We start from the raw sequence: 27624 nt of genomic DNA on the forward strand, positions 1-27624 counted from the left end.
TAGCTAAAAGTGCTCAGTCATCATCGGGGGAATCAAAAAGGCACCTTCCACAGAATGCGCTTACTGCCAACCATACTATGTTGAGGGTTCTATAATGTGAATTCATTTGAAATATAGACTTTTATTTCCTATTATGATCACTATCAATTAAATGTATAAACACAATGCCAGACGTTATATAGTCTGACTGTTACAATGACTTTGCAACCTGTGACTATCACTAATCGAATGTGGATAGAGTACCAGATCTAAAGTCAGGAAACCCTGGGTTCAAATCTAACCTCAGACACTTACTGGCTGTAGTTTGCGGGAGGGAGGGAGGGAGACAGGGAAGCAGGGAGGGAGGGAAACAGGGAAGCAAGGAGGGAGGGAGACAGGGAAGCAGGGAGGGAGGGAAGGAGGGAGGCAGGGAGGCAGGGAGGGAGGGAAGGAGGGAGGCAGGGAGGGAGGGAGGGAGGAAGGAAGGAGGGAGGCAGGGAGGGAGGGAGGGAGGAAGGAAGGAAGGAAGGAAGGAAGGAAGGAAGGAAGGAAGGAAGGAAGGAAGGAAGGAAGGAAGGAAGGAAGGAAGGAAGGAAGGAAGGAAGGAAGGAAGGAAGGAAGGAAGGAAGGAAGGAAGGAAGGAAGGAAGGAAGGAAGGAAGGAAGGAAGGAAGGAAGGAAGGAAGGAAGGAGGGAGGGAAGGAGGGAGGGAGGGAGGGAGGGAGGGAGGGAGGGAGGGAGGGAGGGAGGGAGGAAGGGAGGAAGGGAGGAAGGGAGGAAAGGAGGAAAGGAGAGAGGGAGAGGAAGGCTGCAAGTACCAACATGGACTTCTATAGCTTACACAATGACAAGCCAAGTTTGGGAAAGGACTGATTCAGCCTATGTGGGCAGTTTCTCAAAGTTGGAGGGAACTGGTCTCATCTACAAAAATGCTGCTTCCCCAAAGATGGGTTATTCTACATGTAAAGAAGATTTCCAGATAAGAGTCTCATGACTCACCAAAGAATTAAGTACAGTCGAAAAATATATGGCTTATACAGAAATTATCTCTATCCTTTCCATTTATTGGACAAGCAATGAGTAGGTGAATACAGATCCAAGGAAATGTTAGCGTTTACTCACAGGAAGAATAAGAACTATACAGTGATCAGCAATTAACGGAAAGACACATGGTGGTAGGAGATGTAAGAGGAAGCATGTAGCCCTGCTGCTAGTGACTAAAAAAGGATCTGTGTGTGTGAGCAGATGGAAGGGAAGGGAGGAAACCCCAGGCCTGTGGCAAGAACCAGGACACCCAGATAAACAGTTCGACTGTAGCCCTGGTAGCCATAACATATTACAGAACCTCTAGAAAGGCGTTCAACATTTTGGATCAATCCCCTATAGAGAATTTATGGAAGGCAATCACCATAAAGCAATAATCACCCCAGAAGAGAAAGAATGAGTTTGAAAAATGAGTTCCATATAGCATTTTAAAAGTACTAGGCATAGAAACAGAAGGAAACAATCAAAGAAAATAAGCAAGTAATAGGAAGATAACAAGTAATGACCACTAATCAGAACGCAGTATAAAATATTCAGTCATCAACTATTAAATGATTGGGTCAACTGTAAAGAAAATCATAGTGGGGATATTTCTGCTTGCGAGGGATTTGTTTGTCAGAGAAGGCAGAGCATGCTTATTACCATGATACAAAGGTTCTGTGGGTTATATCAAATGATGAAACTCCCTAGCACCTTAAAAAGAAAATGCATTCATGTATCAGGGACAAAACTATTGTGTAAAGCCAAGAATGCCTACATAATGAATGACATGCTAGAAAGTGGGGGAAACCCAGTCTGACCAAAGTACATTTTAAAAATCATCATCAATCATCATAAAAGAAAATAAGTTTAACATCAGGGAAGCAGTATACTGTTACCTTTTCAACCAGGAAAGTTAAATTTCATCCATAGAGTTAACCTTTTTTACAGGAACAAGCAACCTCAGAATGAACGTGTAGCTAAATCACATAGTTAGCTGCACAGATATATTTTAAGGAAAACCAAAATGGTTAATACAAAATAATAATAATAATTCACATTGATAGAGCACCTACAATGTACCAAGCACTGTGCTAAGCACTTTCCAAATACTATCTCACTGATCCTCACAACAACCCTGGGAGGTAGGTGCTGCCATTATCTCCATTTGACAGTTGAGAAAGCTAAGGCAAAAAACAGAAGGCGAAGTGACTTGCCAAGGGTCACACAGTTAGTAAGTATCTGAAGCTGAATTTGAACCCAGGTCTTCCTGACTTGAGAACTAGTGTTCTATCCACTCTGCTACAAACCTAGCTAGCAAAATGAAAGGCAGTAAAAGAAAGTATTACAAACAGCAGGGATCAAGCCCACAAGCAGAGTAGGGTTAGATGAGTACCCCAGACAAATGGTCATCTGATGTCAGTTTGAAAACCTCTAATAACAGAGAAGTCACCACCTCGTGAGGCAGCGTCTATAACTGCCCTCTCTTGACTGCAGAGCTGAAATGTGTCTCCTTTTAACTTCTACCCAGTGTCTTTTCTACAGAGCAGCCTTTCAAGGATGCAAAGATGACTCCTTTTTCCTCTTCTGTCTTGCTAAGACTACACATTCCCAGGTTCTTTAGTCTTCTCATACCACATGCCTGTGAGTGTTGGCATCATCCCATTCTTTCTCTCTGTGCACATTTTGGTTGACCATCTTATTTGGTCCACATTCTTATTAAAGTACCAAGAGGGCAAGCTACAGTGTGACCAGGGCCCAGGACTCTGTGACCAGTCCCTTCTGAGTTTGGGGGCCCTCACTGTGAGCACCGTCTAGACAGCATCATTCCTATCTGTAGCCACATGGCTCTGCTGTCCCTGCCCAGAATACTGCTGTCTGGCATCAACTGCTGTTATATGAGGTCTCCCTTATGCTGTACTTGGGCAGTTGGAACAGAACACCAGGCCATTCCTCAACACACTGTAAATAAGTCAGATTCAGACTTTCCTCCACTCCCATTTGGTCCGTTTTATTCCTTAGGGAGTTCTTTTCTTCAAGGTATTATGCGCCTTGCTTCCCTTTTGGCCTATTCTAGTTTTTAGTGAGTTGTTTCTTCACTCCTGCCTGCCTGCCCCAGCCCTGCTGCAGAGTTTTTCTGTTAATCTCTTGTTTGGATTTGAAGCTTCTGCCAGGGGTTCTTTTGAGGCCTGATATCCTTTCACACTTTCTTTTAAGGCTTCACAAATTTCCTTTTTGGCACTGTTGTCCTTTTCTGAGTTTATATTTTGGTCTTCCCTGGCACTAACGTAACTTTTTAAGGTCAGTGGGGGTTCTTTGTCTTTTGTTCATTTTTCTAATTGTTCTCTTTTCCTTCCCATTACTTTATCTATCTGTTAAGATTCTTCTCTGAACTTGGGGTTCAGGGCGCACTGCTCCAGCATACAGAGCACTCTTCTCTGGTGCTTGGAGTAAGACTGGCTGCCTTTGTTTTACACAGTGAATATATCAAGGAGGTGACTGCTAGCTTGCTCGTTTGTAGCTATTTTGCCCAGCTATATTCAGCACCCTGTGCTCCCAGTTCCCCTGCTGTTTCATGGGCTAGTCTGGTCTCTACTCTGCTACTTCCCTGCCTCTGCCAATTGACCTGGGATGAGTAGGTCCCCTGCTCTGGGCTCTGCTGCCTCAGGCACTCTGCCGCCACCTGGGAGTGAGGAGGGTCCCGAGGTCCCAGTTCTCCCTCTCTGCTCCCCTGTAGCCTTAGGGCTCTGCGGCACTGTGAGAATTTCTAGTTCCCTGCCTTCTCTGCCTTCTCAGGCTGGACTTGTTCCTACTCTGCTACTTCACTGCCTCTGGCAGAGTCACATGTTGGACTGCTCCAAGTTCCTCTGGTTCCAGCAGACACTGTGCTACCTGGGCCCACTCTCTCCTTTACTCAAGTGAGACAAGTTCCTTCAGCTTTCCTTTGAGGCACTTGTGTGCGTGTGTGTGTGTGTGTGTGTGTGTGCGTGTGTGTGCGTGTGTGTGTGTGTGCGCGCGTGTGTGTGCGTGTGCGTGCATGCGTGCGCACGCCTGTAACTCCAGAGTTAGACTTCCCAGATACCAGTCCAGACCCCTTGGATAAGAAGTGTCATCCTCTCTGAGTCACCCACGCTTTGTGTCACGCACAGACGTTAGGTGCGTCTTCCATATCTCCATCCAAATCACTATAAAAGTGTTGAACAAGACAAGGATCTATATCAGACATTCCAAGCACTCCCTCCAGGGTCCATTAATTCGGCATTCTTTGGGGTAAAGTCATTCACTGCTTCTAATCTACTTAACTCTATTATCATAGAACCCACATTTTGCCAACTTCCCCCCAAGGATATCACAAGAGGCTGTCAGGTGCCGTGCTGACATTCAGACATATCACGCCTACAGCATTTCCCTCCTCTACCCAGACTTTATCTATCGAAATGAGTTAAGTCTATGCCAGCTTGCGAAGATCGCAGCTTCCCCTTCTGAGCGCCTCCATGCTCTCCTGTCAGTAATTTCCTAGCAGGCATTCAACACATCTCCACTAGGGCCCAGGCACTGTCCAGGGTGGGGGGGAGACAAGGACACAATGCCGGTCCTGGCTTCAAGAGCCTGCTATTCTATTCAAGCTAACAACCTGGGCACATGGGAGTAGCCCAGAATCCATATAAACACCAGTAGTTGAGGGAGTGCGTTAGCCGTCAGGCTAATGAGAAAAGGCTTCAGAGAAAAGACCTTGCTGGAGCTGAATCTTGAAAGAATGGATTCCATATGGAAGGGGGTGCCCATTGCAAGCACAGGGAGCCAGTGCCAAAGCACGAAGAGGAAAGACGGAGCGCCGTAGGTTAGAGACAAAGAGGGGGCCGGTTTGAATCTACCTTAGAAAACAGGAAATGGACTGACATGTAGTGAGGCTCAAAGAAAGACAGATTGGGGCCAAGATGTAACGATCCAAAATACCAGCAGAGAAGCAATAGGAAGCCACACACTGCAGTGGCGTGGTCAGACATGCACTCAAGGAATCCACGCTGGCCCGCGGTGACAAATACAAGGACTGGAAAACCTCAACTCTCAAGGATTGATAAGGGAAATAAGTCACATAAAAACAGACCCCACATGCAAATCTATACAGTTCAACCCAGAGTGGTTAGGAAGAGAGGCCACAAGCAGCTGGGGGATCAGGAAAGACTTCCCGAATTAGATGAGGTCCAAGGTGCGTCTTAAGGAGGGAGACGGGCATCAGGCCATTCCCAGCATGCCAGTACAAAGCGAAAGAGTGTTCTACAGTGTCTGTGAGGGAAAGTAATGTCCAAAGAGCCTGGAAAGATAAGGTGGAAGGAAGTGAGGGAGGGCCTTAAAAGCCAACCAGAAGAGTATATTTGATCCAAGAGACAATATCAAATGATGGGAGTAAACTTAGAGGGAGTCACATGGTCAAATCCATGCTTAAGGAAAGGTACTTCAGCAGTCGTTTGTAGGATGCACTGGGGCAAGGGGATATTTGAGGCAGGAGCATCCAGTACAAAGTTTTTGCTAAAGTCTTCAAGAGGGATGACGTGGGCCTGAACTAAGGTGGAATAAAGTGAAGATATTATATTCAAGAGCTACCAGGAAGGTAGGAATGGCAGCATTTGGCTCCTGATTAGACATATGAGGTATTGAAGAGTTGGAAGTCCAGGATAATATGGAGATTATTCTGCTAGACTGGAAAGATGATAGAACCTTTGATAGAATCACTCTGTCATCTATGTGGAGTGGCAGTTCTCAAAGTGTGACCCCTCAGGAGTCCTGGAGTCCCTTTCAGGGGGTCCACAAGGTCAAAATTATTCTCGTACGCGTGCTAAGAAGCTTTAATTTCTCAAAGAGTAAACTTCAACTGACATGACCCGCATAAACACAATTCTAAGCCTTCAATAATTTGTAAGAATGTAAAGAAGTCCCTAAACCCAAAAGTTTGAAAATCACTGACTGGGGAAGATGGATTCGTAGATCCATTCCTTTGTAAAAAGCCTCTTGAATTGTACAGAAAAGAGGCAACAAGGGCCTAAATTAAAGTGATGCTTGTGTAAGTAGTGATTAAGGTAATGAATGGAGAAGTTGTTTTGAAGGTAAAAATTGCAAACTTAGGCAATTGAACAGATAATGGTGGTAAGGCAAGTGAGGAGTTGTAAATCTGAGAGACTAAAAGGATTGTGGATGGGTCCTGGGAGAAAGATAAGGAGTGACGATCTTGACATGTTGAGTTTGAGATGTTGACTAGACATGGAATTGGAAATGTCCAAAAGGGAACTGGTGATGTGGGATTGGAGCACAGGACACAGCCTGGGAGTCACCTGTGGTATCACTATGATAATTAGCCTCATGGAAGCAAAAGCAAATGGATGGAGAACCTCAAAAGGAGGGAAGCTCTTCCTTAGAGGTCTTTAAACAGAGGCCAAATAAGCACCTATGGGCTATTTAGGAGCAAGGACTCCTGTATATGGGCTGGGCTAAACAGCCACTGACAAACCTTCCAACTCAATCTCTGTGATCCTGTGATTTGTTCAGGAGTGTATCTATCGCAAGGCAGGATCTTAATCAACTCGAAGTCCAATATCTTGGATCACCATGGCAAATCCATTTTCCGGTTTTTAATTCACATCCCCTAGATACTGTCTACTATGAATCTCTTCTCTATCTCTCATACAGAGTTGGGGTCTTCTCTGTGCCAAAGCTAATTCCTCTGCATGCACAATCCCATGCCATCTTCTCCAGCAGATTGCCTCCTCCTTTGTCCCCACCTTCTCACTTATTTATCTCCAATCTCTCCCTGGCTACTGCCACCCTGTCTGCCAAAAATCCAAGCCCATGTCTTCCAAATCCTCAAAATCCATGCCTGCTATTATCCCATGTCTCTCCTCCCAACAAAATCTTATGTCTTCTGTCTAGTAAGCCTTTACCAACTCCTCTTAATTCTTAGACCTTCTGTCTTTTCATCTTTCTTACTATTTAACCTGCATATAGGTTGATTTGTATATATTTGTTTGCATGGTGTCCCCTTCATTAGTTTATAAGCTCCTTGAGGACAGAGACTGTCTTTTGTCTTGTTTTGTATCCTCAGTGGCCCACATATAGTAAATGTTCAATAAATGTTTACTGATTGACTATAGATTGACTGATTGATTGATAAGACTGTTAGATCCATTGAGGCTCAAGAGATTTCACTTATTGGCACATCTACCTCAGAAAATAAGTAGGCACAATGCTTTGCACTTTATAGATCCTAATGAACACAGGAGTGAATCAAATCATTAGCCCTATGTATTCTGATCCTATGATGCTAAATAAATGAATGCTTCAAAAAACACTGTCTTCATCTCCAATGAATCAACTTGGAACAGGATCCTCCATGTCAATTCTTAGAAGACATTGTCACCAAATATGGTCACTAGAGGAGGCCATATTTTCTTTCTTTTAAACCCTTTCCTTCTGTCCTAAAATTAATAATAAGTTTTTGTTCCAAGACAAAAGAGCAGTAGGGGGCAATGGGGGTTAAGTGACTTGCCCAGGGTCACACAGCTAGGAAGTATCAGAGGCCATATTTGAACCCAGGACCTCCCATCTCCTGAAATGGCTCTAACCACCAAGCCACCAATCTCCCCCACATTCACTCAATGTGTCTTCTGTCCCTAAGTACACTAGAGACTGATTTCATTGTCCATACATGTGAAACTGCCTCCTGATAGCTTTTGCTTTAGACTCTGCCACCATAATGGTCATGTAAACTGCTCTTATTCCATGTCCTTTTTTTATTTTCAGTAGAATTGAGGCTGATGATCTGCTACTTCACACTAAAGAGAAGTTTTTCTCTTCCTTTCCAACGCTGGCAGTCCTTGTATGGAGGAGGCCAGTGGATCAGAAGGAGACCTGGGCAGGATCTGGGCATATTAAAAGTTCTTTTTTTAAATAAAGGTGGTGAAATGGAGCACTAAATGATCTCACATAATGGGGAGCCTTTCAGCTGAATGACCTCATGAGGTAGGAAGAATTGACACATTTATTTAGAAGGACTAGGTTCAAGGCACTAGGCAAAGACAAGATGAAATACGGCACGATCCCTGCCACATATACAAATAACTTCAATAAAAACTGAATGCAAGATCCTAAGAAAGGTGGCTATGAACCCAACACTCCAGGAGCTAGGAGAAAGAATAAATCGTTTTGACTCGGGGTGATCTGGGAAGGTTTCATGGAGGAAATGGTATCTGGCCCAGCCCTGGAGAGATGGAAGACGCCAAATGGCAGAGTGTAGCACTACAATTACAATGATTCAAGCATAAATTTCCGGTACTCTAAAGAGTAAGTAAAAGAGTAAGTGGAACTGATCCAAGTGCAAAAGAAGGAAGGAAGCTCAATTCTGGAAGAGCTCATCTGATAGTAGAGTCATTGGACAGGAAATTCACTCTATCATTTTTTTAAACCCTTACCTTCAGTCTTAGAAACAACACCGGGTATCAATTCCAAAACAGAAGAGTTGTAAGGGCTAGACAGCAGGGGTTATGTGACTTGCCTAGGGCCACACAGTAAGGAAGTGTCTGAGGCCAAATTTGAACCCAGGACCTCCCATCTCTGTGCCTGGCTGAGTCACCTAACTGTCCTGCACCACCCCAGCCCCCATCATTTGACAGAGAAATTCAATGATGTAGGACTACCAAGATAATGAAAACAAAAGATCTGGGGGGAAACCTCTAAGGTGGGGAGTTGAGAAAGTCAATCAAACCATCCGGCCCACTTATAGTTCCTGATATACTAAGCGTGTCAGGGCCAGTGGGGGCTGGGACAAGGGCTCCAGGCACAGACATAGCAACACACCTTAGATACTCATCCTGCTACTAACACATTCAGTCACTAAGGGCCAGTAATTTCCAATCAGGAACCCAGCATATAATTTGACAGAGGATATGAAGCCTTATTCAAATTATACTACGCCTAGACTTCATAGAGGGATGAGCATTTCAGAGTGGGGAGCTGCACAGGGCACACTGAATTGAAATCTCTCGAGTTGCCAGGCCTCCAGAAAAGGAAGGGAATGGCACAAATTCTGAGCTGGCCAACTCAGTCAGCAAGCATACAGTAAGTGCCTACTCTCTGCCAGGCACTCTGCCAAGTGCTGGGGCACCAGGAAAGGTGAGAACAAGCCCCGCGCTCCCAGAGTTCATAATCTAACAAAGGAATCAAGAGAGAAAGATTCTGCACAGACAATGCACAAACAGGAAACACTGGAGATGATCCTGAGAGAAGGCACTGGGGTCTGCAGGGAGCTTTGTCAACTGTGTACACCTGGGCCTATCTGTGCAATGGAGAGGCAACCACATCCCCTTCCCCCTGGCTATCAGGCTGCTTCAGCCAGAGAATCCTTCATCTGGCTCTGTCTTCACCCCTGCTTGTCACCAAGAGGGATGTGTGGGAAGCCTGGCGTCTGCCACAACCTCTTGTTGCTCTGTCCAGGACTTAGCCACTTCTCCGTTCTTGACCAAAGCCTCTGACTCCTCATTTGATCCCTCATTCGTCACAGTAATCTTGGCATGAATGCCCTGTCTGACCTTGGCAACTAATTCACTTTGTGTCCTCTGAATAAAGTCAACTCATCAGGCAAACGGGGGTTCACAACAAGATGACCTGGAAGGAACCCATCAGGTCCCAACGACTTACCTACCATCTCTATTCACACGGGCATTTGCTATTTCATACTGGGGGATCCATTCTCTTTCCTCCCAGTCCTCCCTTCTTCTGCACTTCCCCTGAGGCCCTCTCCATGCTTCCAGCCACCTAGGCCAACGCCACTCCGACTCCTTGCCCTCCCTCATCTCACATCTCTCTAATATGCCACCAAATCTAGCTTTCATTCCCACAACATCTCGTGTCCTTGTCCCTTCATTCTATTCACAGAGCCACCACCCCACATCAGGGTTTCATAGCCTCCTGTCTATCTCCAGGCATGGCCCCTCCTTGGTCTCCCAGACTCCAGGCTCTCCCATCAAGCAGGAGCCAAAGTGACGGCCCAACAGATGGGTCCACTCATGGCGTTCCTCTCATCAAGAAACAGCCGTGGCTCTGTCACTTCTAGGATCCACTCCCCTCTTCAGCACCGAAGGGTCTTCATCAATTGCCCTCAGCCTCCCTCTCCACACTCACTATCCACTGTTCCCCTTCAGACTCCCCAAGAGCAGCCAAGCCAGGCCTTCTTGCTCTTCCTCACACAACCCTTGTCTCCTGCCCTCCATGTCTTTGCCCTGGCTATCACCTATTCCTGTAACGTGATAGTGCCTCTGTCTGAGATGTCCTCGCCTCACCGCTGCCTCTCAGAGGCCTTCAGCTCCAGTGGCACTTAGACTTGGACCTTTCGGGTCCCTGTAATGAGAACCTTCCCTCTCTCAAAATGACCGTAGAGTTTGTCTATAACTACATGTGTCCGTGTGGTCTCTACAAAGAGAACAAAAGTCCCGTAAGAGCAAGGGCTTTGATCCTTTTGCTCTTGTACCTCCAATGTACAGTGCAGAGCTGGTGTTTAATAAATGCCTGCTGACTGATTCTCTAGCTCTAAAGTCTCTTAGAGCGCTAATATCCTGTGGTTCTAGGACCCATCCATCTCCAGCACTAGTTCTGCGGTCCCTTCCAACTCGGAAGTCCATTCTGCCTCCAGCATTTGATCCCCTATGATTTTAAAATCTGAAGGGTATTCATCGGGCAACAAGCACTTACCCTGCACTTCCTATATTTAAGGCGCTGTGCCACCTAACGGGAACCCAGCCTGCAACCAGCACTCAAGTGTGCAGTGGGTGCCAGACTCTGTGCTAAGCACTGGGGAGACAAAATGAGACCAGGAGATGACAGGGGCCTCCTGGTCATTCCTTGGATAAGGCATTCCATCTGCAGATTCCAGGTGTTCACTAGCTCTTTCCCTCTGCTTCCCCCTCTGGCTTCATTCAGATTGCGGGTAAAATCTCCCAGTGTGAACCCCACCCCCCCCCGTCTCTCTCCCTCTGTCTCTGTCTGTCTGTCTGTCTGTCTCTGTCTCTGTCTGTCTCTCTGTCTCTCTCTCTCTCTTAAAAAACCCTTACCTTCCATCTCAGAATCAATACTATGCATTGGTTCCAAGGCAGAAAAGTGGTAAGGGTTAGGCAATGGGGATTAAGTGACTTGCCCAGGGTCACCCAGCTGGGAAGTGTCTGAGGTGAGATTTGAACCCAGGATCTCCCACCTCTAGACCTGGCTGTCAATCCACTGAGACACCCAGCTGCCTCCTCAGAATTATGTCTGACGTGTCCTGCATGTGGTTTGTTTTAACATCCTTGCTCCATTAGACGGAGAGTGCAGGAACTGTCTTTTGTCTTTCTCTGTATCCCAAGAGCTTGGCATGGTGCCTGGTTTATACTAGTTGATTACTAGATGGTTACTGACTGCCTGACCTCTGTCAGAGATAGTCTTTACTTACTAAACAATTTATTAGTGATAATCCAATAAAAGAAAACATAGTCCCTCCTGTGTGCCTGATTTGTAATCACACTTACCTTCTGTCAAACTTTGCTGTACTTAAAGGGCCTGGGCAGGGGAACCAGATGCTAACAAGTGAGATCCTTGCTAAAAAGCAACGTCTTGTAGCTTCATTGGAAGGAAATCTCTTCACCAGAATGGATTTCTTACAGGTAACTCTATTACCCTTCTATCAAAGATGGTATCATTTACCTGTTACTTCCTCCACACCTCCCAACTGGCCTAACAACAAAGACAACTGGGAAATGTGAGTGAGGATAAGACAGGAACTGTAAAAACCTATAGAGGGTAGGAGGGGTGCTCAATGACGTAATGACGTCACAAATTTAGAAGGAATCCCGCTACTCCTGGTAACATGTTTACTTTCTATTTCATCGTACAATGCAGGATCCCTAATGTTTATGCCCGTATATTGTAATCGCCCAAGAAATATTTGTAGCTGAAAATGTGACACTGTCAAAAGGAAACTGTTCTATCTTAATGAAGGTCATGAAATATTTTCTCTCTTTGATTTTTCCTGATTCTGAATGGTATTAAATAGAACAAACAAATGCCAGCCTTAGTTGTCTTTGAAAATAAAGATATCCAAGATGCCTGGGATTCTGGCTTCCTTTGAAAATACATGGAAATCAGAACCAAGTGGTGCCATGTTTGTGGCCACAGGCCTCGACCCTCTCGCTGTACACTGACTTAGACAAATTCAAATTTAGAAAAACTTGTGGATCTTTGTGCGATGTGCTCCCCACTAAATCTCTTGTAAATCCTGGTAACCAAAAGTTTTTAAACATTTCTAATAGGTTTGTACTTTTAATTTAAAAAATACAACAAAGAAGGTTTACTCTGAATGACCTCTTGAAACAAAGGTTTTTAGGAAAAGGATTGCTTCTTACCTCTTCATAAAACTTCACCTGAGGGACAGCTTCATCAATTTCATTTAAACAAAAATCTTTAAAAAGCAAAAAACCTAAAAGCAAACAAAAACATTTTTCAGATTGTGCAAGAAAATATGATGAAGACTTCTACAGGAGAACATGATAACATCAGAATCACTCAACACCGAAATGGCCCCATGGGAAGGGATCAATGTCTCCCACAGCTATGCATGACTTTCTGGACATGTTTCCTTGTTTTGACAAATGGTAATAATCTAGGCCCACCTGAGCTTGAGGCAAAGGCCACAGAGTGAGTGACACATATAGCAAGGTTGTCCCTCCCAGAAAGTAAAGACAGCAAAAGCAGGGGCAACCACAGGGCTCCCAAATACCCGGAAGATGACCAAGAGGGCCATGAGAAATGTGGGCAGATGACACGGGATTTGGAGGAAGAGGGGACTGCAGAAACAGAGACCTGGGGTGAGCACAAGGCAGTGCTCACTGGGGTGAGGTGAGAAAAGGTCCCCCATTCTCTGTCAGCCAAACTGGCCTCTGCCTAGGCTTCGATTAAGATATGTTAAGAAATGAGCACTCTGTAGCCTCATTCCTTTGTGTGGGTTGTCTTTTCCCTTAATTTGTTTGAGAGTTTTCTTCTGAAAATCCTAAGCAGGGCTCGGCCCACAGAGGGGCCCTGAGCACAGCCCATGTGTGCATGGCCTAGGACACGGTGGTGGGGTGCTGGCCAGAGCAGCCAGCCCAGCCCAGGAGCCCACTGCAGAACCAGGGCACAGAAGAGAAAATGCACTGAGACAGAGTCAGTGACAACTGTGAACATTGATTCCCTTCCCGGGGTTCATTTTGGGTTCCACATAATTTTCATCATTCCATCAGTACTTCTAGCTTACAGTGTGGCACAGTGCAATGGAAAAGCTCTCAATCAAGAATCTGGGTTTAAATTCTTGCCACTTATGCAAGATATTTCCCATCCCTGGGCCTCAATTTCCTCATCTGTAAAATGAAAGAGTTGGTTGGGCTAGCTGACCTAAGTATCTAACAGTTGGTACCGAAACACGAAGCCCATTGAGGCAGACAGGGCATGTGGCCTCTAACTCTAAGCCTGGGTAGGGAGCTCAAATGGTCAGTGAGCTTTTCTATACTTGGGCAAATACAGTAACTGAAACATTTATCTGTGGCAAATAGGGATAAGAAAAGCACAAGTTAAACAAATAAAACTATAAATAGGCCAAAGCATATGTTTAACATTAGAGTAAACCTCCAGATGTCAAATTTGTCAAGGGAGATGAATACTGTCCCTATCCTCAATTTCCAGTGCTCGACCCTTTAAGGCAGAGGTGCCAATAAGTAGAAAATTAGAAAACAACTCAAAGGAGAGGAAAGGGAACTGCAGATATTCATAGGTCATTTATTAAGTGAGTGCCAGGCACCAGCTATTAGGTCAAGGGTAAATAGGAGAGAAAGCACAGAATAATGCAAAGGGTCCTAGACTTGGAGTTAAGACCTGAATTCAAATCCTACCTTAGACACTGCCTAGTTGTGTGACCCTGGTCAAGTCACTTACCCTCTGCTGGCCTCAGTTCCCTCATCTATAAAAAGAAGGGGTTGGACTCAATGTATCTAAGGTCTTTCCTAGCTCTAAATATATGGCCTATGTTCTCTAATCTCTTTCATTCATATATTCCCTGTCCATCCTGGCTGACTCATGTCTGTCCAGAAATTCAATAGAGAGGATCTATTCCCTCACATCATGTCAGGAGCCTTCTTCCACTTGTCCTGATATCTCAAAGCCACCAGTGAAGTTCCTGCACTGCCCACTTGTCATCTCTGCTCCTTACTCTAGAACAAGCCTGGCTACTTTTTCTTGTCAAACATCTTTTTTTACATCATTTCTTCTTTCAAGTTCCAGACTGTGTTATATGTAGTAATGTTCTCCCACACCAGGAATCTCTCCACTGGCTTCTTTGGAGACTGCTGTGATGCTGTGATGCTAGATGGTAACATTGGCCATGCCTGGAATCTACCTTTTTTCTGCTACCATTTCACTCTAAGCGTCTTAATTCCTTCAAGATACAGCTCAAAGGAGATACACCTCAACTCCTTTGCAGAAGTGGGAGTCCATGGATGTGAAATACTGTATGTAAAGGGAGAATTCTTTGCTATATTGGTTTCCTTTGCAGAACTTATTTTTTCATTATTTCTTTTTTCATTCTTTATGATAAGGGATGGAAGACAAAGGGAAAGAATGAAATACAAAATGTAGGTCTCATTTCTAAGACTTATAAAGGAACTAATCCAAATTTATAAGAATAAGAATCATTCTCCAATTTAGAAAAAGTTTAAGAATATGGACAGGAACTTCTCATTCTAAGAAACGCAGACTAGTTATACCATGCTTTTTAATGTTCCAAATCACTAGTAATTAGAGAAATACAAATTAAAGCAATGTTAAGGTTCTACATCATATCTATCAGATTGGCAAAAATGACAAAAAAAAATAAGAAATGTTGGATGGACTCTAGGAAAATGGGCACACTGATGCACTGTTGGTGGATCTTTATAAATAGGTATTAGCCATTCTGGAAATCAATTTGGAATTATATAAATAAAAGTTTCTGAAGAGATTTGAGGACTTTTTATTAAATGCCCACTGAAGTCAGCTATACAAATGTTAAATCTATACCCAAAAAGATTACAGATAAAGAAAAAAGGTCCTATATGTATAAAAAATACTTATATAGTCAGCCACAAGCTAGGTACTGAGCTAAGTCAAAGGTTAAAGACAACCTCTGTCCTCAAGGAGCTCCCAATCTAATGGAAGAGATAATTTATAAACTCTATGTAAACAAGCAATATACAAGTGAAAAGATGGTGATTGAGGCACAACTGGAGAACTGATAAGGAGCAAAAGACTGGAGAGGAGATGAGAGTGCAAAACTAAATTGGTTCACTAAGGAGTCAAGATGTGGCAGGGAGCGCAGTGTGACCAGAGGATGGGTAAGGACCTGGGAGAACATGGAGGGATTAAGGGATTGAGGTCATGATGTGGAAGAAGGGAAGAGTTTGGTATGAGAAAGCAGAAAGACAGGTAGAAACCAACAGATTATGATCAGAAATAAGACTTCACAACTCTGAGGTATCACCTCACACCTAGCAGATTGGCTAGCATGACAGCAACAGAAAGTAATGAATGCTGGAGGGGATGTGGCAAAGTTGGGACATTAATTCATTGTTGGTGGAGTTGTGAATTTATCCAACCATTCTGGAGGGCAACTTGGAACTATGCCCAAAGGGCGATAAAAGACTGTCTGCCCTTTGATCCAGCCATAGCACTGCTGGGTTTGTACCCCAAAGAAATAATAGGGGAAAAGACTTGTACAAGAATATTCATAGCTGCGCTCTTTGTGGTGGCCAAAAATTGGAAAATGAGGGGATGCCCTTTAATTGGGGAATGGCTGAACAAATTGTGGTATATGTTGGTGATGGAATACTATTATGCTCAAAGGAATAATAAAGTGGAGGAATTCCATGGAGACTGGAACAACCTCCAGGAAGTGATGCAGAGCGAGAGGAGCAGAACCAGGAGAACACTGTACACAGAGACTGATACACTGTGGTACAATCGAAGGTGATGGACTTCTCCATTAGTGGCAATGCAGTGATCCTGAACAACTTGGAGGGATCTACAAGAAAAACCACTATCCACATTCAGAGGAAACACTGTGGGAGTAGAAACACAGAAGAAAAACAACTGCTTGATCACACGGGTCAATGGGGATATGATCAGGGATGTAGACTCTAAATGATCACCCTAGTGCAAATATCAATAATAGGGAAATGGATCTTGATCAATGATACATGTAAAACCCAATGCGTCAGCTACCAAGGGTTGGGGGAGAGAGGGAAAGAACATGATTCTTGTAACCATGAAAAAAATACTCTAAATTAACTAATTAAATAAAATTTTCTGAAAAGAAAAGAGACCAGATATGATCATCTCATTGTGCAGCTCTTGGGGGAAAAGAGAATAGATACTTTAAAAAGAATAAGACAAGGAACTAGGAGATGAGAGTGTTTGAGAGAGTATCAATATATATGCTAAAAGGGCCCTCAAAGATGACAAAATATGGAAATAAAATGCTAAATGGACAGCAAGAATACATAACACATGCTCAATGCACTGTGGATGAATTGGTGAGCTAATACAATCAGTATAGAAAGCAAATCTGAATTATAATAAGAAAGTAATGAAAAATTCCATACCCTTTGGCCCAAGAAACATTCCATAATACACTAAAATATTATTGTAACAGTTTTTGTTGTAGAAAAAAAAACTGAAACTAGCTATTCATCGGTTGAGGATGGATTAAAAAACTGTTGCATATTAATTTAATGGAATTATTTGTTTTTGTCATTCTATTGTTAATATCCCATAACTCTCTGGATCTTTTTTTACCCCATTTGAGGTTTGCTTGTCAAAAGATTTTGGAGTGGTTTGCCATTTTCTTCTCCAGATCATTTTATAGATGAAAAAACTGAGGCAAACAGGGTTAAGTGACTTATAGCCAATTAAGTACCCGAGGTTAAGTTTGAATTTATGTCCTTCTGACTATAGACTCAGCATTCTATCTACTAAACCACCTAAATGCCTATAATAGAAAATCAGAGCACCATAAGAAATGATGAATATTAAAAGACTTATGAATATATGTAGAGTGAATCAGGCAGAACCACAAAACAGTAAATATAACTACAACAATATAAATGGAATAAATATAATTAAACTAAACAGTATAATATTAATGACCAAGTTTATCCACAGAGAAGAAAAAAGTCCCCTCCTCCCTTTCTTATACAGTAGAGAGCCATGGGTTTGGAATGCTGTCTATACTCTCAGATGATGCCAATACAGGTGATGTACTGGTCAGTTTTGATTATTTTTTTCCCTTTTAAATCTCTATAAGGAAGGATTTGCAGAGTAGGAAGAATATATTTGGAAATTAATGGGAAGTAAAAATAAACACTTTGACTTGAGTGGTCTCCAAAGGCTCTTCCAGCTCTAAATCCTATACTGCAGTGGCCTCTAGGTGAATACTATCCCTGAAAATAGACAGAGCACTTAACTCCTCTGAGCCTCAGCTTTCTCATCTGTAAAATGGGGAGATTAATGCTTGTGCCATCCCCCCCTTACCCCTACCTACTCTACCCCACATCTACCCCTTTTTGAAGAAAGCACTTTATAATCAGTCAACAAGTGTTCCTACTACATGCCAGGCACTGCTAGATGTTAGGGACACAAATATAATAAATGAAATTTAATGAAATAAGCTCATAAGGAGTCTACATTGTAATGGAGGAGACAAATATATACAGAATAAAAATGAAGGGGATAAATGAAAATTAAAGCAAAAGAGTTCATCATAAAGGAACTTGAGAGGGCTGGTGGGCAGTAGCAGAAGGGATGAGAAAAGGCTTCCCAGGGGAAATGGTGCTTGGGCTGCATCCTAAAAAAAAAGAGCAAGATTCCAAGAGGAGATGTGAAAAGGCTGGGGGCCAAGGGGGAGCAACTAATGCAAAGGCTTTGGACAAACGAGGGAAACAGACAAACATGAGAGAAACCCAGAAAAGGTCAGCTTGACTGGATCCAGGAGTTCAGGAGGGAGAGGAATAGTACATAAGGAGACTGGAAAGTGTTACAAGGGAATCACTTTAAAGGACTGATATATATTAATTTAAGGTCGCCAAGGAATCAACTATGTAATTCCTAAATGAAAAACTCAAGTCAGCCGTCAGCCTTTTTTGGAGTTTAATTACAATAGGAGTAAGAAGGGAATTAGAGATAGAGAGAGAGAAAAAGGGAGAGAAGGGAATAGGGCTTAAATACCCCCTTCTGTTTAGGCTGGGCCAAAAGGCCCAAGCCCTTAGATAGCTGGGGCAAAGAAAAGAGATCAGTCCCTATTACTCACGTGTCCAAAATGGAGAAACAGTCTCAGAGGCCCCCACCTTCAGCTTCCTTCAGAGCAAGCCTTCTCAGAGCCCAGGAACCACACCGACCCAAAACCTCAACCATCCCTCTCAGTCTTCAGACCCCCTATCTTTAAGGAAACCCTCCAAGTTGCCTCCCCTCAGTCCTCACATCTACCAATCACTGTTCATCAATTTCCCTGTCAATGGAGGCTCTAGCTTAACCCAGGACCGCCCAGAGGTTTCTGGCTTTTGCACATGTCTGTTGAAGGTCATATTTTCAAATGATTAAATCTTTACTCCTTTGCTACAGCCCTTTCTAAATCCTGTTAACTTGAGTAGGGTAGAGATTGGAATAATTAAATTTTGATCTAGGCTGCAGCCCTTCCTCAATCCTGTTAGGACTGAGTAGGGTGGAGATTTATTCCAAGTATCTCCATTGTATCAATTCTAAAATCAATCAAGACTCAAAGAAATTCCTGTTCTATGCTTAAGCATAGGTCAAAGTCCTTTCCATTGTTCAGCAAAGGGTTTCTGTCCTAAAGTAATCTTAAGAAGGGAAGAGAAAGAACCTCCCATGCCAATGGGGTTCCCATTCCAATAGACTATCAGTAAGAAATTTTCCAAGTATGAAATATCCCAATGGTGAAATTTCCAACATTTATAAGTCTAAGGAAATTTGAGGTTTACAAAAGTGATGTTGGGACCAGGATGGAAGAGGCTTCTAGATTATTCTAGAAACAACAGGGAATGATGGGAGCTTAAAGTATTATATAAATGGGAATTGCTATAGTTATTATGAACTAAACATCAAGGATGTGAATATAGTACTTGCAATTCTGACCCCATGATGTTTTTGAGAAAAGCACTTTGTTGATCTTAAAATGTCCTATCAATATGACATTGCAAGGTTACTCTAATTATTCAATCAATAAAAATGTATTAAGCCCCTTCTATGTTCCAGGCACTAAGCAAAGCACTGAGGATACAAAAAGAAGCAAAAGCCAGTCCCTGCCCTCAAGGAACTTCCAGTCTACTTATTAGTTTTGATGATGTTACGTCATAATTTTGATGAATTAATTACCAGAAGCACCATTTTGAATATCAGGGCTCTTGATTTCACTTAGAATGCACAGTGTCTTTGAAATCATTTTCCAAAGAAAAATCTAAAAATCTCGAGTACTACTTAAAGCCAACTTTAAAGGAAGAGTTCTTGATTCCTAAACAAACAGAGCATAATGGAAATGCTAATACAATTTAACTGAACCAGGCACCACTGTAATTAAGCTTAATTCTAAAACAAAAAGAGGGGGGAAAGCAGCTTTATGTAGCAAATTAATGTAGTCTCTTCCAACAACCTTAAAAAACAATTCCTAACCATTTTTATATGATATCTATGAACCCTTTCGCTTAATACATGTCAATGCAGAAAGCCTGTGGATTAAAATAAACAACTAGCAATCCCACAATTCACTTAGTTATCCAAATTTCCCTTCAATCACTAACAATCAGACACATACACACAACGTTCCCCCTTTCATTTCCCATCATACAATACTATTATTCTAGGTACAATGGCATGCCTCTATTCCCCACATCTCCCTTCTGCTACCAAACTTCCATTCAATGGGATTACATTGTTAAACCTCCTCTCTGAGGTTTCTAATTTGCCAAAAACATTGAATAGATCCTGGAATGGGTTCACATTAGATGTCTTACGGTAACACTTGGGGTCTGCACTAGGCTCTCTCACGGGTGCTTCCAAATTCCTCGATTCTAAAACCTCTGTGATTCTAGGATATCATTCAATAAGAAAGACCAAGGGGAGTGCTGACCTAAGAAGTGGGCCTGCTGTGTGTGATCAAGCTGATGGCGAGCTAGATGGATTCTTTTACATTTTGGATCCCAACAGCTCTGAGGCAGAAGGCACCTCCAAGCCATCCCTGAACCAGTCTCCCCTCCCCAAGACACTACACAGATCCTCATCTGACCACCATTCAGGACAAGTCCTCCAGCTCCCTATGCCAGGCAGTCCTTCCCCTCCCGGTTGTATTCCTTCCTCTCTCTGGAGATTCTGTTCTTGTGGTTCATCCTTTGTTTTCAGAGAACCAATGACATCATAGGGTGGTGTGAGGCAGAGTTGCAGAAAGCTGTTGGCCTCTCTCTTCCAGAGCCACCAAAGTCCATTGGCAGGACAAAAGACTGGATGACTGTGATGGCCTGGGATACTCTTGGATGACCTCAGCCTCTTCAGTGTCTGACCAAGCTCTAAGTGCTCCATAATGCCTTGTTCTCATCCTCCCATTCTTCCAGAGGAAGTCTTTACTTCTGACATCCAAGAAATCTCTTCACTCTAGAAGTTCATCCTAACCCTGAACTTCTCAGGCAAAGTGGCCTCTTCCTCTGACTGTCTGGTTCCTCCCAAGCCAATCAGGTCTTTGAACTTCTCCAGGCTGTGCCCCATATTTTCCAAATTTTCTCCACCATCCCCCGTGAGGGAATTCCAACAGCTCCCACTTTTCGACTCCTTTTCCTATGCTGTCTTAGTCCATTCAAATGTAAGCTCCTTGAAGGGAGGGACTGTCCTTTCTGCGTGTATTTACATTCTCACTGTGTAGCACTGGGACTGGTACATGCATGATACGTGCTTAATACTTGCTGACGACTCCACATGATAAGAAGTTTTTCCTCATGGTAAAGACTATACTAACTTGCTTTTTTTTTTTAATTTTAAATTTCCACCCCTCGTTCCTAGTTCTGCTCCCTGGAGTCAAATAGATAAGAGTTAAATCTCTCTTCAACATGAAAACCCTAAAGACAATATGTTCCTCTAAGTCTTTTCTTCTCCAGAAGAAAGATCTTCAGTTCCTTCCATGAGTCCTGGCAGTCTTCAGACCTCTCACTATCCTGGTACCCTTGCTTTGGATACATTCCAATTAGTTAATGTCCTCTCTAAAAACTGTTTTGATTAGGGGGCAGCTGGGTAGCTCAGTATAGTAAGAGCCAGGCCTAGAGATGGGAGGTCCTAGGTTCAAATCTGGCCTCAGACACTTCTCAGCTGTGTGACCCTGGGCAAGTCACTTGACCCCCATTGCCTAGCCCTTACCACTCTTCTGCCTTGGAGCCAATACCCAGTATTGACTCCAAGACGGAAGGTAGGGGTTTAAAAAAAAAAACTGTTTTGATTAAAATAGGAATCAATCCTTAGATTCTAATAAAATGTATTAGAAGTATTTGGATAGAAGATAATAAGAGAGAGATAGAAAAGGGGCCTTAATCTAACTTTTCCATATGGCTCCTCCAGCAAACCCTAGCACCGAAGTTTGTAAGGAGAGTGCCAGAAACAAAGATCTCATGAACTTCCTGCTTAACTCCTTTATATAACTTCCTGGCTCCTCTGCTCCTGCCCTAGCATTCCAGGTCACGTTCAGGCTGATGCCAGGTATGCAGGTAGTCAACAGGAGATGATGTCACCTGTGTGACCCCAGAAAGGGGGGAGGGTAAATTTCCTTCACACAAATATGGTGCCTGGAACTCAACAAAATATTCCAGCTATGATTGGAACAGAACAAAGATCATTCTTTCCTAGTCTTAGTCATAAAGCTTCTCTCAATTTGGCCTAATATGGCATTAACGTTTTTGGCTAATCTATCATATTGTTAACTTAGATTGGGCCTCTAATACACTAAAACCAATAGATCCTTGTCATATAAACTATCAAAGTGTTCTTCATTTGCATGTTGGACTAGAGAGGTTTGATTTTTTTTTAAACCTAAGTATAGGACTGCACACTTATCTCTAAACTTCACTAAGAAAATGGAAGTCAATGAAAATTAAGCTTCCTCTTTTTTCTTTTTCCATTTTTCAAGTTCATCAGTATTATCAATCTCTCTCTTTTTTCCCTCTGGTAAGAAAAGAATATTCTTATTACTCTCCAAAATTAATCCCACTACCTAAACCCTTGATCCCATTCTGTCCCACCTGTTCCAGGACCTCATAGTCATTGACTATACCAGTGATGGTGAACCTTTTGGAGGCATGTGTGGAGAGGGGAAGAGGAATGGCCTGGCCCCATAAGGAACTCTGGCAAAATCTGTGCTGGGGCAAAGGCAGGAGTGCCCACAGAAAGGGTTCCAAGTGTCCCCTCTGGCATGTGTGCTATAGGTTCACTACCACAGGAATATACTCTTTTATACAAGTGGCTCATTTTCATCTGCCTACCCAACTTACTATTCTATTTCCTTCACTAGCTCCTTAACTTGTTTCTGACTTCTTAATGTTCAAGTCTCTCCAATGATGAAGAAGCTTTTTTTCTCACTATTTTCATCTATCTTGCGATTAACCCCCATTTCTTTTTCTCCTCCCACTAAATGAATTACACTTATTTCTCACTACCCACTCTTTCCCAGATCCCTCACAAATGAACTTTTGTTCTGACTACCCACTGAAATCCTTCTCTAAATTTACCAGTGACTTATAAATTCCAAATCCAATAACTATTTTTCATGTGTCATCCTCATTAACCTTTCTGTAGCTTCTGAGTATTCTCTTTGAACTCTGTTATCAGAGGTCAGAGAAAAATTAGATATATAGAAAGCATCAAATTATTCAGAAGGTCTAGGAGAGTTAATGTTTTTAAAAGAATAATTTAGGGTTAGAGTTGGAAAGAGAAGAGAAGAGGGATATACTTGGGAGTTTCATAAAATCAGAGTACTCGAGTAGGCACCTATAAAAAGGGAAGAGCAAGGTAGAGTGATGCCACTTGTAAACCTCAAATTTCCTTAGACTTATAATTGTTGAAAATTTCACCATTGGGATATTTCATACTTGGAAAATTTCTTACTGATAGTCTATTGGAATGGGAACTCCATTGGCATGGGAGGTTCCTTCTCTTCCCTTCTTAAGATTACTTTAGGACAGAAACCCTTTGCTGAACAATGGAAAGGACTTTGACCTATGCTTAAGCATAGAACAGGAATTTCTTTGAGTTTTTTGGTCCGTGTGGTTCCTGGGCTCTGAGGAAGGTTGCTCTGAAGGAAGCTGAAGGTGGGGGCCTCTGAGACTGTTTCTCCATTTTGGACACGTGAGTGAAAGGGACTGATCTCTTTTCTTTGCCCCAGCTATCTAAGGGCTTGGGCCTTTTGGCCCAGCCTAAACAGAAGGGGTATTTAAGCCCTATTCCCTTCTCTCCCCTTTCTCTCTCTATATATATCTCTAATTCCTTTCTTACTCCTATTGTAATTAAACTCCAAAAAAGGCTGACGGCTGACTTGAGTTTTTCATTTAGGAATTACATAGCTGATTCCTTGGCGACCTTAAATTAATATATATCAGTCTTTTAAAGTGATTCCCTTGTAACACACTTTAGCCTCATTCTCAGCTGAACTGGTGGAAGGAGGGGAAAATACACACATGGAATTTAGTACAGAAATACATTCTGCTCAACAGGGAAATAAGGAAAGGGAAAAGGGAGAATTCGAGGGAGGGCAGACTGAAGGTAGAATTAGTCCTAACAAAACAAACACTAATGAAGGATAGACATGAAAAATTGAGAGGACAAAATGAGGCATATGTGTCTTCATACATAAGAGAGCTTGAATGTATATATGTTTCTCTTTTGGACTTCATTAATGATTATACAGGTTTTCACAAAAGTTGTTTTTCTTTCATTCTTACTGGAGCCAGCTGGGATGAAGAGAGGGCAAATTTTCACTGAGTGAAAAGCAAATTGGTTCTGCATTTGCCCTTCTCTAGAAAAGCACTATTTTGTTCAACCTGAACAATGAAAGGACATTAATGAACATCCCAAAGAAGGGAACCAAGATGGGGGAAGCCCTTAGGAAACCACATGATCAGAGATCTAACTAGACAGAGCAGAGACTAAGGCTTCAGATCAGGGCACCAACATTTAGATGCTAAAAGCATTGTACTTAAAAAAAAACGTATTTGTTTGTTACATTAAAATTCCCAGGTTACGCCTTCTATCCTTTCCCTCCCCACGCAAAAGAAGGCATCCTTTGACAAAAAGATATATGAATATATAACACTATGCCTGGCTTATTTCTATTTATCAGTTCTTTCTCCGGAGGAAGACAAACAGAAGCCATTCTTCAAATATTTCTGTTGTATATAACATTCTCTTCATATGCTCACTTCACTCTTCATGTCATGTAGGTCTTTCCATGTTTATATTTTAAATTAACCTGCTCATCATTTCTTATGTTGCGATAGTATTCCATCACAACTTTTTAGTCATTCCCCAATTGATGGGCATCCCCTCCATTTCCAGTTCTTTGCCTCCACAAAGAGAGCTGCTACAAATATTTTACAACATATAGGTTCTTTTCCTTTTTCCCTAATCACCTTGGAAAACAAGCCTAAAAATGGCATTGCAGGGTCAAAAATATACACTATTTTATAATTCTTTGGGCATAATTCCAAATGGTTCTCCAGTTGGATCAATTCACAATTCCACCCACACTGTATTAGTGTTCCCATTTTTTGAAACCCCTCCAATATTTGTCCTTTTATCATTTTAGCCAATCTGATAGGTATGAGGTGATATCTGAGAGTTGTTTTGATTTGCAGTTTTCTTATCAATAATGATATAGAGCATTTTTACATATGTTTAAATATAGTTTTAATTTCTCCATCCAAAAACTGTCTGTTCTTATCTTTAGACCATTTATCAGTTGGGGAATGGTTCATATACTTATAAATTTGACAAAGTTCTCTATCTAAGAAGATATGAGGCCTCTGCAAGAAACTGTTTTTGTAAAAATAAAAACCAACGTAGCCAAGATAAGAAGGAAAGAAGAAATTTTGGGGGAAATTTGTATAAGCACTATACTTCTTCAGTAGCTTAGTCCCTGATTACTCCTGTTCAGTTGTTTCAATTATGTCTGACTCTTTGTGACCCCATTTCATAAGTCTTGGCAAAGATATTGAAGTGGTTTGCCATTTCCTCTCTAGATCATTTGACAGATGAGGAAACTGAGGCAAACAGGGTTCAGTGACTTGCCCAGGGTCACACAGCTAGGAAGTATCTGTGGCTAGTTTTGAACCCTAGAAGATGAGGATCCTAACTCCAGGTCTGGCACTCTGGGCACTCTGGAGCCTCCTAGCAGCCTCGCGCTTAGTTAGCAAGAATTATTACTCAGTAGGAGAGCTACCCTGGAAGTGATGTCCTGCACAGGTCTCTCCTCTCACCAGCTCTCTTCTCTACAAGCATCCTTCCCAGGAGCAGCTTGGTGCTTTTTTGGAGTTTCTCTCTCAGCTGGAAGATGAAGAGCTCTCTTGTAAAAAACAGATTGTATAGGTGTTATCTGCTTGGCCCCAGAACTAAGAACAAGAGATAGTAGGTGAAGAGAGGCAAATCTAGGCTTGATGGTGGGAAGACTCTTGGATTCAGGGTCCCTCAAAGTGCAGAGGGTTGCCTTGGGAGGTCGCAGGGTCCCATCCACCAGGGGCTCCAGACAAAACACTAAGGTGACACCTGCTTGTCAGGACCTTGAGGAGGGGCTGCCTTGGAGCAGAGGATGGCCATGGGCCAGAGGGGAGCTTCTAGGCTGAATTGTTTCTGAAGAGCCGCAGGGATGGTCCTTGACAATACAGACCCAGGCTCAGTCTCCTCAAGAAGGTGAGGGGCTGAAATCAATGATCATTAAGGTCTTCTGGTTCTAGGGTATATGACACTATCATTAGAACAGAACGGAGGCTGGAGGACTAAAAAGTCTGATTCTATGAGCCTCAGATCTTTTTTTATGTGAAACAAGATGAAATTTCAAACTAAATGGCCTGTTTGCCTACAACCAACACAATCAACAATTATTAGCCCAGTAACCTAGAAGCAATCCTCCCATTAAAAAGTATCATGTGGCAACTTAAAGACCTGGGGCTAACTAGCCCTGCCAACACTTGCCCAAGGTCACAAAGCCAGTGTACAGCAGCTGGGCCTTAAACTGAGGTCTTCCTAACCCTATGAACATCTCTCTGACCTCTGTACTACACTTCCTCTTAACTAGACAATATCTGATATAATCAATCAAGTCCTATCATCAAAATTCTAAATGACTATTCCTACGACAAATGACAGGTGTTTTCAGTGTAAAATTTGGCACTGTCAAAGGTTATGACAGACAGCCATCAAAGCTTCAATACAGAACCAGGAGAACAATGTATACAATAACACATATACAGAAATATTATATGACGATCAACCATGAAGGACTAAAAACCATTATCAGCAAAGCAAGTCTCCAAGACAACCACAAGGGGCTCAGAATGAAGATGCTCTCCGTAGCCAATCTGATCCTCCATTCTGATGCCATCCTCCATTCCATTCCCTCCACGAGATTTTTATTGTATGTGTGATATGTGTCTTCTGGTGAGCGTGAGCAATATGGAAATATGTATCACATGAAAGTACAGAGATGACCGATATCAGACTTACCACCTTGGGGAGGGGGAGAAAGGAAGGAAGGGAAAAAAATCTGAACTCCAAGATGTCAGAAAACAGTCATCAAAAATTGTTGCTACGTGTAACTGAAACAATAAAAATAATTTTAAAACTTCAATAATGATTCTATTATTCTAAAGACAACCAGGAAAATACAGTGCAAATTGTTCTCACTAATGAAAACAATTTAGATTATGCCTACAACTAGAAAATGAAGTCAAGAGATTGGGGAAAATACTTGGATAAATTCTAAACCCTTACTTTCTGCCTTAGAATCGATTCTAGGTCAGAAGAGCAGTATGGGCTAGGCAACTGGAGTTAAATGACTTGCCCAAGGTAACACAGCTAGAAAGTATCTGGCCAAAGTTAAAGCCAGGATCTCCTAACTCCAAGTCTGGAGCTAGCTGCCCCTCTATAAGCAATTTACTCATATATTTCAGGATAAAATGCATGTTTTGGTCCACACAGACAGGATCCAAGCTTCATTGTCAAGAAAATTGGGACTGTGTGTTTCTTTTATTTTCTTCATTCCAATAATGACTCCAGCCTTCTCCTGAGTCTGGGTGGAGGCAGCAGACAGGGGTCATAGAATCTTATCAGAGTCATTTACTTCCCTGACTATGTCTATGTATAAGCCCACACATCTTGAATAACCTTTATCACACTAGCCTATAGGGCTTGGAGTTTTGTGGAGCATTTCCTTCACCACACTAATTTAGAGCCCCCTAATGGCTACTTCTCAAGGTATCTAGCCATCTTTTTTTTTTTTAACATCACTTTAAGA

The 27624-nt window shown here is 42.5% G+C and overlaps 1 protein-coding gene across 6 annotated transcripts in view; it reads right to left on the bottom strand.

Annotated features, from left to right (window-relative positions):
* Positions 1 to 27624, bottom strand: part of GRK3 (G protein-coupled receptor kinase 3) — a 182237-nt gene that overhangs the window by 88618 nt on the left and 65995 nt on the right. For 4 of the 6 annotated variants that reach the window (XM_056821573.1, XM_001362084.3, XM_056821574.1 and 1 more), the window contains one exon: positions 12422 to 12495. The exons of 1 other annotated variant lie outside the window; for it this stretch is intronic. In XM_056821573.1, the coding sequence (XP_056677551.1) occupies positions 12422 to 12495 (74 nt within the window). Of the gene's footprint in view, positions 1 to 12421; positions 12496 to 25554; positions 25987 to 27624 lie in introns of those variants that run through there. One more of the 6 variants, XM_056821575.1, reaches the window with a different exon arrangement.

This window comes from Monodelphis domestica, chromosome 3 (genome assembly GCF_027887165.1).
Source record: "Monodelphis domestica isolate mMonDom1 chromosome 3, mMonDom1.pri, whole genome shotgun sequence".
In the NCBI taxonomy this organism is placed as follows: Eukaryota; Metazoa; Chordata; class Mammalia; order Didelphimorphia; family Didelphidae; genus Monodelphis; species Monodelphis domestica.